A 12,746-nucleotide genomic window follows, 5' to 3' on the forward strand; every position below is an offset into this window, starting at 1 on the left:
AAACCGTACATGTGTGCGTGAGTGTGGCTGAGAGAATCAGCAAGATCAGCAAGTGTAGAAGAAAATCTTATGCAAAACGCTGTCCTGTTTCTCAATTTCCATTGTCCACTAGAAGAAAATTTTGCAATCGCGAATAGAGCTAACCCGCATTCACAAACTGTAAAATTTTCAGTTGCCGTCACAGGTCACGACTAGCCAAAGCAGCGAGTGCCGTGTGCTTCGTGCCGTTCTCCGCTGCTCCCGTTTCGGTGTGTGTGTGTGCAAATGTCAAATTGATTTCGGGAATCAGCAGCAAAACTTTTCTTCGTGGTGCAACAAATCGACCTCTGCTCGTGGTGCAAATCACGCGTATTTGTCGCCAAAGGAAAGAATTAGCTGTAGCGTACCGCGATACAACATTACGACGTTTAAGGACACGGCAACAAAATATCGCACCTTTTCGTACCAGTTTCTCTCATCAAAGTGTCATCGTGTTTTACGTTGCGTGTGTGTGTTTTTTTCGGCAGCCACAACAACAATTTCCTGTTGGATTATTAGAACCAGTGTAGCACTAGCGGCAGCAACTCATCAGAATGGCGTCGTATCAGATAGCGAATCTGCTGGAGAAGGTGAATATATCCATATGTTGAATAAGCCCCTAGCATTATTGCCCGAAGAGTCCCAAAACCCCGGAACATCCGGCCCCCGTTCTCGTTCCACCGTCTGCCGCATACAGAAAAAAAAACAATCAGCAGGCATCAATTCGTGTCGTGTGTCTCCGTCGAGAATCGTTGGCTCGCAGTACTTCGATAAAATGTGCGCGTATCAAGAAGTGTTCGATCTGTATCGACGAAAGCGGAAAGTCCTTCAGACAAGAAGAAACATTTGCAGCTATCCTTCCGCGTGTGTGTATGTGTGCGCTATTTTCTTTTGTTGGCAAAAGCACTGACAGCTTACAGAGCCGCAATGAGATTACAAAATCCTACTAGCAACCCCCTCCAAATCTATTGATCCCATGGAGATGATGCTTCATCATGTAACAAACATCAACAAACATTGCTCTCCGAAATGCCCAAAATCATCCCAGCATGCTATGTGCGATCTTTTTGGATTGTTTGTAACTAATTATTTTTGACTATGATTTCCCCGCCCCCCCGTGCCGCCGGCTCCTGCGCTGCCACCAGATGACGTCCAATGATAAGGACTTTCGCTTTATGGCGACCAACGATCTGATGACGGAGCTACAAAAGGACAGCATCAAGCTCGACGATGAATCGGAGAAGAAAGTCGTCCGTATGGTGCTTCGCCTGCTGGAGGACAAGAACGGCGAGGTGCAGAATCTTGCGGTGAAATGGTACGTGTGCATTTATCGCGTCGTTTGCCAATTGTTGAGGTTATGTTGTTGCTCGCGACCCTGTATGTGTATTTGCAAATCATCAAAACAATCCCTCCCGCGATTGGCAAACATACCGACAGTGGCAACGGGGAAACAGAATGAAATGCGAAACGCATTTCATAATTCCATTATGCTTGCTTGCTGCTGCTAGGTCAAAATTAAAGTTTTTTTTTGTTGATATTGCAGCCTGGGACCGTTGGTAAACAAAGTGAAGGAAAATCAGGTGGAAACGATTGTGGACCTGCTGTGCGCCAACATGGTGTCGAACAACGAACAGCTGCGTGACATCTCGAGCATCGGTCTGAAGACGGTCATATCGGAGCTGCCACAGTCGTCCAACTCGCTCGTGCCGAACGTTTGCCAGCGCATCACCGGCAAGCTGAGCGTGGCGATCGAGAAGGAGGACGTTTCGGTGCAGCTCGAAGCGTTGGACATACTGTCGGATCTGCTGTCGCGCTTCGGCGATCTGCTGGTACCGTTCCACGAGCTCATCCTGAAGGCGCTCGTGCCGCAGCTCGGTTCCGCCCGGCAGGCCGTCCGGAAGCGCACGATTGTTGCACTGTCCCACCTGTTGACCACCTGCAACAACAACGCGTACAACAAGGTGATCGAACACTTGCTCGACGGGCTGGAGAAGCCGCAAAATCCCGGCACGATTCGGACCTACATCCAGTGTTTGGCGGCGATCTGCCGGCAGGCCGGCCATCGGCTGTGCAACCACATCGAGCGCGTCATGTTTCTGCTCAATCAGTATAGCTTGCGGGATGACGACGAGTTGCGCGAATTCTGTCTGCAGGCGTGTGAAGCGTTTGTGCAGCGCTGTCCGGAAGCGATCATGCCGCATATTCCGACGGTAGGTGTTCTCAAACGCGCTGCTTTAGCATAAGCAAGCTGTGCTAATTTGTGCTCATTGTATACCCAAACAGATCGTTGATCTTTGCCTAAAGTACATCACGTACGATCCAAACTACAACTACGAGGCAGATGATGGCGAGGGTGGCAACTCAATGGAGATGGAAGACGACGAAGAAATTGATAGCGAAGAGTACAGCGATGACGACGATATGAGCTGGAAGGTGCGTCGATCGGCCGCCAAATGTTTGGAGTCGGTCATCTCCACCCGTCACGAGCTGTTGGAGGAATTCTACAAAACCCTTTCGCCGGCACTTATCGCACGCTTCAAAGGTAACGTAAACTGTGCCATCTGACCGTTTTGTTTTCGATTTAACTTATCGCTGCTGTTTTTTTATCTCTCCAGAGCGCGAAGAAAACGTCAAGTCCGACATATTCCACGCGTACATCGCGCTGCTCAAATCGACCCGCCCCATGGGCGATGATATCGGGCACGATCCCGACTCGATGGAGCAAATTCCTGGCCCGATCAGCATGCTGACCGATCAGGTACCGACGATCGTGAAAGCAGTTCAGCCGCTCATGCGCGAAAAGTCGGTGAAAACGCGCCAGGATTGTTTCCTGCTGTTGCGCGAACTGTTGAACGCACTGCCCGGGGCACTTTCGAACCATATCGATCAGCTGATGAGTGGCATCCACTACTCGCTGAATGACAAAAACTCAACCTCCAATATGAAAATCGACGCCCTCGGGTTCGTTTACTGTATGCTGGTCGGGCACAATCCGCAGGTGTTCCATGCGCACATACAGCTGCTCGTTCCGCTCGTCGTGAATGCGGTGTTCGATCCGTTCTACAAGATCGCCACCGAAGCACTGCTCGTGCTGCAGCAGCTGGTGAAGGTGATCCGGCCGGTCGACGTACAGACAACGTTTGATTTTACGCCGTACGTGAGTCAGCTGTACACCAGCACGCTGCAGAAGCTTCGCTCGCCCGAGGTTGACCAGGAGGTGAAGGAACGGGCGATCGCCTGTATGGGCCAAATCATTGCCAATATGGGCGATGTGCTGCAGACGGAGCTGGTCACCTGTTTGCCACTGTTCATGGAGCGTTTGCGGAACGAGGTGACGCGATTAAGCTCGGTCAAAGCACTGACCATGATCGCGGCGTCACCGCTGCGCGTCAATCTAAGCCCGATCATCGGCGAGGTTATACCGGTGCTGGGGTCGTTCCTGCGCAAAAATCAACGTGCGCTGAAGCTCAACTCGCTCACCCTGCTGGACACACTCGTGACGCACTACAGCCAATTCCTGGACCCGAAGCTGCTGCGCGGTGCCGTGGGAGAAGTGCCCCCGTTGCTGAGCGAATCAGACCTGCACGTGGCACAGCTTTCGCTCGTGCTGCTTACTTCCGTGGCCCGCCAGCAACCGGAGGCACTGGTTGGGGTGCACGAGCAGATTTTGCAGGAAGTGATGACGCTGGTGCGCTCACCGCTGCTGCAAGGTACGGCACTGAACTGTACGCTGAAGCTGTTCCAGGCACTTGTGCAAGCACAACTGCCAGGGCTGAGCTACCGCCATCTGCTAGGGATGCTGATGAATCCGGTATACAATCAGCAGCAGCACGGTGGCAGCCCACTGCACAAGCAGGCGTACCATTCGCTGGCAAAGTGCATTGCCGCACTGACTCTGCAGGTGCCAAACGAGGCACTGACGGTGGCAGGAGAGTTCCTGCGCGAAATCCAGAACCGTCGCAATGATTCGCACCTTATGTTCTACTTGCTGACGATTGGAGAAATTGGCCGTCACTTGTAAGTTTCAGGAAGCACTCGAAAGATCATTCGGAGTGTTTTTTTTTTTACTGAGTAATTAATGAATTGATTTTTCCTCTCCCATTTCCAGTAATCTGCACACGATCGACACACTAGCACAAACGATCCTGAACTGTTTCTCGGCGTCGTCCGAGGACGTGAAGGGTGCCGCAAGCCATGCGCTCGGTGCAATCGCCGTCGGCAATCTCAATCACTATCTGCCCTTCATACTGAACGAGATCGAGGCACAGCCGAAACGTCAATATCTGCTCCTGCATTCATTGAAGGAGTTAATTTCGTCGCTGTCCACCAGCAAGGCCGGCCTGGAGCAGCTGCTCCCGTCCGTACCGTCGATCTGGACGCAGCTCTTCAAACACTGCGAATGCTCGGAAGAAGGCTCTCGCAACGTGGTGGCCGAATGTCTCGGTAAGCTGGTGCTGGTGAACCCCGAGGAGCTGCTCCCGCGGCTCCAAATGGCGCTGCAAAGCGAGAGCGCCCTGATGCGCACCGCCGTCGTATCGGCGATTAAGTTCACCATCTCCGATCAGCCACAGCCGATCGATCCGCTGCTTAGGCAATGTATTGGCCAGTTCCTGTTCGCGCTGCAGGATCCGGAACCGTCGGTGCGGCGTGTGGCACTTGTTGCGTTCAACTCGGCCGTGCACAACAAGCCGAGCTTGGTGCGCGATCTGCTGCCCGAGCTACTGCCCCAGCTGTACTCGGAGACGAAGGTGAAGAAGGAGCTGATCCGGGAGGTGGAGATGGGCCCGTTCAAACACACCGTGGACGATGGGCTCGACATCCGGAAAGCGGCTTTCGAGTGTATGTACACGCTGCTGGAGCAGGGTCTCGATCGCGTAGACATTATGCAGTTTCTCGAGCACGTGCAGGCGGGATTGCGCGATCACTACGATATTAAGATGCTCACTTATCTTATGACGGCTCGGCTGGCGGCACTCTGCCCGAATGCCGTTCTGCAAAGTACGTATTGAGTGGGTGACGGATAAGCGTTTCCTCGTCGGTAAACAGGTGTATTTCAGGTGTAACGTATTTTCTTTTTTTACTTCCTATCAGAACTCGATCAGTTCGTAGAGCCGCTGCGTGCTACCTGTACGCTGAAGGTGAAGGCCAACTCGGTAAAGCAGGAGTACGAAAAGCAGGATGAATTGAAAAGATCTGCACTACGCGCCGTCGCCGCACTGCTGCAAATTCCCAAGGCTGGTGAGTAGTGGAACTTCCTGGTGCAACCACATTGTCGGATCTTATTATTCATTATTAATCTTTCTTTATTCATCTCATTTACACGTCTCTTCTTTACCCTTTCCGCATGTGCAGATAAAAACATATACTTGGCGGAGTTTTTGATTCTGATCCGCAGTTCATCCGAGCTACAGCCGCTGCTCGAATCGGTACAGAAGGACTCATCCGGACAGTCGAACAACAATATCGATGGGCGGGATACGTCGATGGATCAAAGCTAGGTGGAAAGGACAAAGAAGCGCAAGGTGGATGATGATGATGATGATGATGGTGGTGAACACAAGTAGTCAGAACGCAAGCATAACCCTTCTCGCTGTTGATCGTTGAAACGTCGATCGATAACCGTTTCATGCCATGATTGCTGTCCCCGCACCCCTCCTCGCCTACCATCGCCATCCTTCCCTTGTGGTGTGCAGTTGCATGCACAGTCGTCCCGCGTAGTATGTAGTCGGAGTGGAATTAGACGATGATGCCGTGGTGGACTCCCCCGGGATGATCCTCTATGTAATGTCCAACACAACGTACGATCGATCTAACAAAACACAAACAAAAACGATGATGTAGGACGGTAAGAAACATACACACAGTAAGCAGAATTTCCGCCAGCGAAGGTGTAAGTAGGGATTCGGCAAGGAAAGCATAGGCATCGGTAAAATGCGTTCTATTTTTTCTTTTCCGGCGATATACATTGTTTCAAAAGTGAGGTTTTTAATGTGAACGATTGAAACTCCGAACGTATGTGGAGGGTTTGTAAGGGTGAAAAGATACTAACAAATTCCAATTCGAGGTCGATACCGCTTCCCGTTAATAGTTGGTTCTTGTTTTGTATCACTTTTTAAGTCTTTTTTTATTTTTCTCCTGCGTTACACATTTTGTTTTTACGTAAACAACAGCAAACAATATACGTACGTTTCCACTTTGTCGGATGCGGATTTATATACTCATGGTCGGAACTGAGCAAATTCCGAAACGACATCCCACAACAACATCATCTCCATCCGAAGTAGCGATCACCAATGGCGGCGCGAGATCCAGTACGAACGGTACGAACAGAACCGATTCTGATTGACGGCTCGAGCACGAGTCCGACTATTTGAAGCGAGAATGAAATTGAGGAAAATTTTGAAAGGAGAATGAGAATGAACATGATAATGTAAACACTATGAATAAATGAACAAATTTAATTGACAGCATATTTGTTTTAGATTGTTGTTCATTCTGTTCCGAACAACCGGTTGTAGGTGAGTAACATTCAGCTAGAGAAGTTAGTTCGGGATGTAACATAAGGTACATAAAATTTTGTCAGAGAAGTAGATTCGTTTGGAAAGAGATAAATGATAGTGATTAGTGTTGGGTCATACGATTCATTTCACGATCCGACCCGGAGTCGGGTGCCAGCCAGTCGGAATCGATTCCGACCCGTGGGTGCAGCGGGTGCGCAAGGTCGGAGTCGGAATCAAATCCGACCCGCGGGTGCAGCGAGTTCGGGTCGACCCGAATGATGAGTAGGTGCGAGAAAGCATAAGCGACTCCGACCGGATGGTGCAGCGAGTTTGGGTCGGGTCGGTCCAAGGTGGGTTCATTCCGAGTTCTGGTCGGGTGGAGCCGTGTTAAACCTATTTTGACCCGACCCGACTCGAACTCTCTGCACCAACAGGTCGGAGTCGCTTATGCTTTCTCGCACCTACTCATCAGTCGGATCGACCCGAACTCGCTGCAACCGCGGGTCGGAATGAACCCACCATGGCCCGACCCGACCCAAACTCGTTGCACCAACGAGTCGGAGTCGCTTATGCTTTCTTGCACCTACCGGAGTAGTTGCACTTAGTGCACCTACTTGTACCTTTCGGATCGGCCCGAACGACTCCGGGTCGCTTACAGATGGCTCCGACCCGGAAAGTTCGTGTCGACCCGTCCATCACTAGTATATGACGATTTGCGAACGAAGCTCGTTTAGTATTCTTTGAACGTAACGAACGTGGAGAATTAAACGTGGAAGCTACTACCGGTGATCTTGGAAGTGCTGTAATACAACGAGCTAATTCTGGTTATTCAGCTTCGGGTCAAAGAGCCTTACAACACTAAATAAGAGTTTTCCTTAAGATTTTAATGTCGTATTAAAATAAGATTTTAATGTCGTATTCCGGACTGCGACTAAGAGCAGGAACAAAATCTCAAAAGAGGTATAACAGAACCTTCAAGATTAGAGATGCGAAAACTCACTCTTTTAAGTGATTTGAATCAGAATATGAGAGTGAATATATTAATTGTAATGATTTACTCTCTTTTAAGATTCATTACAAAATGCATATCCTTTTACTAATACATTGAGGATCAATACCTTACACTCACTTTCTGCCCTGATCAGTATGTATGTGCGATAAGTACTAGTGTTAGCCGGTGCAAAGATTGAGCAATTTGAATCCAAAAAGAGGGAGTCAGGGAAGATTGAGCGGCACAGAGCGTAAATGAGTTGAATCTAAAAAATGTGACCAATTTAGAAATTCTAACATGGAAGGCCCTGTCCATACAGAGCTTGTTTCCATGATGTGTTATAAGAAAACCCAAAGTATTCAATTTACTGTTACGTTGCAGTATTTAAAAACTCAAACAATATAAATGTGAATTCAGATAGGGTAACTGTACCAGTTTTCGGCAGGATAACTAAAAACTCAAACAATACAAATGTGACTTCAGATATCATGTATTTCAGAATATAATTCAGGTAGTAGATCTTCAATTAATAACAAAAAACAACGGAAAAGTAAAAATGTTTAACATTCTAATTCATATTCGTCGGATTCAAATTCAAATTATCAGAAAAACCTCTATTATCAAACTTAATACAGTTAGTTCTTAACAGATTTCAGTCCGGTCGGAAACCAACTCGATCATAGCAAGAAAACAACGATATTCATCATCAAACCAATCGTTCCCGAAATTTACATTATTCATTCGATTCGGAAACCCTTCCGGCGAATCGTCTAATTTACTCTTAATTAGTATATCGACTACTGCTAGCATGTCACACTGCAGCACACCGATCAGGTTTAATGCGTTCAGGGCGTCTTCCAGTCGTACTCTGATCTGCTTTAACTCCCTATCTAGAGAATGCATGATCGTTTTGGTAATCACTAGCAGCTTTATAGCAAAGAAATCGTTGGGAACTGAATCTGGTAAATAGGAATCGACGGTTTTCACATATTCTACAAACTTTGTATTAAGATACTTCATGCTTTTGCCCAAAGCCCGCACGTCAACATTGTGACATACCAAATCGCAAGTAAAAAGCGCTATCCTAATGCTGTTCAAGTACGTCAATGTGAAAGGTTTGGCGGCATTACCTTGCATCAGCATAGCATCGTGCAGAAATGAAAGGTTAGCGAACGCCTCACCATATTTTGCCAATATCCAATCTAGCTTCCTGATAACGCAATGCAATGGTTTTTCAAGATGAGCTAACTTCTCAATCAACATGGCCAGGTTTATGTGCAGCGGTACTATCGCCGGTTGCTGCGATTCCTCACACGAAAGTGCCGGTGGAAGCTGTGAGGACGGCTTTGCATTGATCTTAGCAACCCAGCTCGTTGATGCAACTGGGTCGTGCTCGTCGCCATACACCATGTCCACCTGGACACATTTATCGACAAACCTTACCGGTGATGCCATTGCACTGAGGCCGAACAAACAAGCAGCACTAAGAGACGGAAATACGAAAAAAAGTTAGATATGTATTTGAGGAATATAATGATATGTCTTTACCTTGCAAACGAAATCGTAAACGATTAGTTTTAAAATTCACTAAAATCTGCAATACTGAAATAACACTAAAGCTGAAACAAAGAAAGAACATTGCATTTCATTACACAAAATAACGATGTCGTCAACGACGTTCAGGGCGATTGTTAAAAAGTTCTTCAGAACGACCGCTCCAAAAATCGACGATAGCGAGAAAAGTTCCTCGCCTCGTGTACGAAGGACACTAATACTTAGACATGCTCGCGAAGGACGATCCAAAACGAATCGGTTCTGAGAAACTTCGGTGGATTCGTCAACATAGTTCAGCAAGAATAAAGATATTGGGTCATCCACGTAACTTATCAAATCTGTTCAAAGAGCGAGGTGCGGATTTGCACATATTATTCTGCAATTATCATACTTGGATGATTTCTTACGATCAACTATGAGTAGTTGTGCACTATGGAATCATTTCTACAGGACATAGCGACAGATACGTTGAGGTAAATTTGGGAAACACATACCTGCAGTTGTTGATTGGCCTTTTCCAGGCATGGGGAACTTTAATGACCATACACCACACCACATACACAGTAGCGTGAAGTTTATTCGAGTCCTCTGCTATTCTTTCTTGGCTCTCCTTGTGTAGAAACGCACGCAGTCCTGCGAACCGGCAATACAGAATGCGCGCACAGTTCCACGAATATTTCCTCAATACCGGCGACTAACGATATTTGCAGCTTCAAAAGAATCCTCCCAGGTCACACAATCATGACCCAGCAGCCATATTGCACTACCAGCTTGACATTCGATGAACGAAATGACACATGATGTGATAGTAAAATAAATGTGGCTTAAAAATAAATAAAATAAGCTACTTTAACGCCAACCCAATTCATCAATTATACTTTTTAATTAAATATAACCCATATTTCTTATTTGTTTCGAGGCAAAATGTGTTCTCTTCGTTTCTAGTTTACTGTTTGCTTTGCAACGTTCTGTCATCGTTTGTTGCTCCAGCAAAGTTGTTGTTATTATTGCCATGTGATTTTGACACTCATAGCTTGTAAAAAATCGTATTGTTGTCGCCGGGGGTTGTGTAATTTTGGGTTGTAAATATTGTATTTTTTGCTTCTTAGTTTTGCTCATATTCCCATAAAGCTAGCATGTACAAACAATGGGTTTAACAAAGTTTCGCACACTCTACACGCTGTACAGTGCAAATTATCGGTAAGGCTGCAGCCATGCACATTGCGCAAACAAGGTAAACAAGTCCGGATTTATTCATCTAACCGCAGGAGAAGGGTCTTGGCCAGTGTTCAGCATAGCTGCTTCCACACCACAACCGCCCGACTGTCGGACGATATCGAGTACGATGAGATACCGGTGTCGCGGATACGCAACTTCAGCATCATAGCCCACGTTGACCATGGGAAGAGTACGCTTGCCGACCGGTTGCTCGAAATGACCGGCACGATAGCGAAACATTCGGGCAATAAGCAAGTGCTGGACAGTTTGCAGGTTGAGAAGGAGCGCGGCATCACCGTAAAGGCACAGACGGCCTCGCTGATCTATCAGCATGCGGGTCAGCCCTACCTGCTGAATCTGATCGACACACCGGGTCATGTGGATTTCTCAAACGAGGTGTCCCGATCGTTGGCCGCCTGTAATGGCGTTATACTGCTAGTGGATGCGAATCAAGGTGTGCAGGCACAGACCGTGGCTAACTACCATCTCGCCCGCTCGAAGCAGCTCGTCATCGTGCCAGTGCTGAACAAGATCGATCTGAAGAACGCCCGCCCGGAAGCGGTATGCAACGAGCTGCTGACGCTGTTCGACATCGATCCCGATGATGTGCTGAAAGTTTCGGCCAAGGTGGGCACGGGTTGCGATGAGGTACTGGCTAGCATCGTGAACCGGCTGCCTGCTCCTGGAGCGAACCGGGACACGGACTTCCGGGGGCTAATATTTGACAGCTGGTTCGACAAGTATCGGGGTGCGCTGAACCTTATCTACGTGAGTGATGGTGAAATCCGCACCGGCCAGGAGATCGCATCGTGCCACACGGGTAAAGCGTACGAGGTGAAAAGCTTAGCACTGCTGCGACCGGACGAACGTAAAGTGGACCTGCTGGTGGCGGGGCAGGTGGGTCTGCTCGGGTGCAACATGCGAACCAGCAAAGAGTCACACATCGGGGACACGTTGTACCTGAGGAAAAACAAAACGTGCGTCCCGTTGCCAGGCTTCAAGCCCCAGCAGCCGATGGTATTTGCGGGCGTTTACCCACCGGACCAAACACAGCATCCCGTCCTGAAGAGTGCCATCGAAAAGCTGGTGCTGAATGATTCTGCCGTTACCGTCGCGCCGGACTCTAGTCCAGCGCTTGGGCAAGGCTGGCGGCTCGGTTTTCTGGGCCTGTTGCATCTGGATGTGTTCAGTCAGCGGTTGCAACAGGAGTACGACGCCGAACCGGTACTGACGGCACCATCGGTGACGTACAAAATCAAGCTAAAAGGCACCAAAGCGATCGCGGCGCACGGTGGCAACGAAACGGTGTATATCAGCAATCCGGCCCTGCTTCCCGACCGGACGATGGTGGAAGAGTACTACGAACCGTACGTGCTGGGGACAATTATTGCACCCACCGAGTGCGTCGGGGCCATTATCGGGCTGTGTGTCGAGCGTCGGGCAGTTCAGAAAACGTCGCTCAATATCGATAATGAGCGCATCATGACTACGTACCTGATGCCGCTGAACGAGATCGTGCTGGATTTTCACGATCAGCTAAAATCGGTCAGCTCCGGATACGCAAGCTTCGATTATGAAGATCACGGTTACGTCGAGACAAGCATCGTCCGGATGGATGTACTGCTGAATGGGCAGCTGGTGGAGGAACTATGCACCATCACGCACACCAGCAAGGCCCAAAACCATGCGAGGGACTTGGTGGTGAAGCTGAAGGAGCTGATCCCGCGACAGATGGTGCAGATCGCTATACAGGCGGTGGTGGGTGGAAAGGTTTTGGCGCGCGAGACTATAAAAGCTTATCGAAAGGATGTGACCGCTAAATTGGTAAGCTTGGCCCGAGGGTTGACTGTTTTGAAGATTAATAAATTGAGTTTTTGTTTTTCTATCCACAGTATGGAGGAGATGTTACCAGACGGATGAAACTACTCAAGCAGCAATCTGAGGGAAAGAAGAAAATGAGATCGATTGCTAACATCAATGTTCCACGCGATACATTCATAAATGTACTGAAACGATAAGTAATGCTATTGAGTGTTGGGTCAAGTTGAAGAACATCCGAAACAAATGGATCTTTTGTTAATTAGGTATTGAGGGACATGTTTGCTCTTGCACACTTTCTACATTTGGTACATTTCGATCGTTTTCATTCACTTTTGGTATGAAAATGTCATCGTAAGAATGTTTTTAGAAGGAACCATTATCCCATTTGGTCACTAATAAACCTTTATTTTGTATCCTGGATGCTTTTTTTTTCATTGTAAATTCGTTAAAACTCCTCAATGCAAGTTGCAGCAAATTTCAACTTCATACATTCCCGTTTGTTACTTTTTTGTTATTGTTGCTAAAACTGAGTACAGCATATGGCTGGATTGTATTGTTGTGCATGGTTTGTTTTGCACTGATCAACTGATCATCTTGCACCTGTATACTGTTCGCTCTACAGAGTTCGCTTTAAAGCTTCGTGG

General features: G+C 48.0%; 2 protein-coding genes across 2 annotated transcripts; both read left to right on the forward strand.

Annotated features, from left to right (window-relative positions):
* On the forward strand, window positions 1-6,490 carry LOC120904082 (cullin-associated NEDD8-dissociated protein 1). The gene is made up of 8 exons (XM_040313829.1): window positions 1-608; window positions 1,164-1,333; window positions 1,562-2,228; window positions 2,302-2,560; window positions 2,634-4,035; window positions 4,127-5,016; window positions 5,110-5,256; window positions 5,371-6,490. Exons 1-8 carry the CDS (start codon window positions 573-575, stop codon window positions 5,514-5,516), a joined length of 3,717 nt encoding a protein of 1,238 aa, XP_040169763.1. The 5' UTR covers window positions 1-572; the 3' UTR covers window positions 5,517-6,490.
* Window positions 6,491-10,006: 3,516 nt separating this feature from the next.
* LOC120904084 (translation factor GUF1 homolog, mitochondrial) lies at window positions 10,007-12,520 on the forward strand. Its single transcript, XM_040313830.1, has 3 exons — window positions 10,007-10,263; window positions 10,332-12,105; window positions 12,174-12,520. Exons 1-3 carry the CDS (start codon window positions 10,211-10,213, stop codon window positions 12,297-12,299), a joined length of 1,953 nt encoding a protein of 650 aa, XP_040169764.1. The 5' UTR covers window positions 10,007-10,210; the 3' UTR covers window positions 12,300-12,520.
* Window positions 12,521-12,746: the final 226 nt, after the last annotated feature.

This window comes from Anopheles arabiensis, chromosome 3 (genome assembly GCF_016920715.1).
Source record: "Anopheles arabiensis isolate DONGOLA chromosome 3, AaraD3, whole genome shotgun sequence".
In the NCBI taxonomy this organism is placed as follows: Eukaryota; Metazoa; Arthropoda; class Insecta; order Diptera; family Culicidae; genus Anopheles; species Anopheles arabiensis.

What these genes read in the sequence shown, in the direction of transcription:
- LOC120904082 (XM_040313829.1), top strand. Translation starts at nt 573, where the DNA reads ATGGCGTCGTATCAGATAGCGAATCTGCTGGAGAAG. An exon ending in CAGAATCTTGCGGTGAAATG is followed by an intron (nt 1,334 to 1,561) that starts GTACGTGTGCAT and finishes TTGATATTGCAG; the next exon opens with CCTGGGACCGTTGGTAAACA. An exon ending in TCATGCCGCATATTCCGACG is followed by an intron (nt 2,229 to 2,301) that starts GTAGGTGTTCTC and finishes ATACCCAAACAG; the next exon opens with ATCGTTGATCTTTGCCTAAA.
- LOC120904084 (XM_040313830.1), top strand. Translation starts at nt 10,211, where the DNA reads ATGGGTTTAACAAAGTTTCGCACACTCTACACGCTGTACAGTGCAAAT. An exon ending in CTGTACAGTGCAAATTATCG is followed by an intron (nt 10,264 to 10,331) that starts GTAAGGCTGCAG and finishes ATCTAACCGCAG; the next exon opens with GAGAAGGGTCTTGGCCAGTG. An exon ending in AGGATGTGACCGCTAAATTG is followed by an intron (nt 12,106 to 12,173) that starts GTAAGCTTGGCC and finishes TTCTATCCACAG; the next exon opens with TATGGAGGAGATGTTACCAG.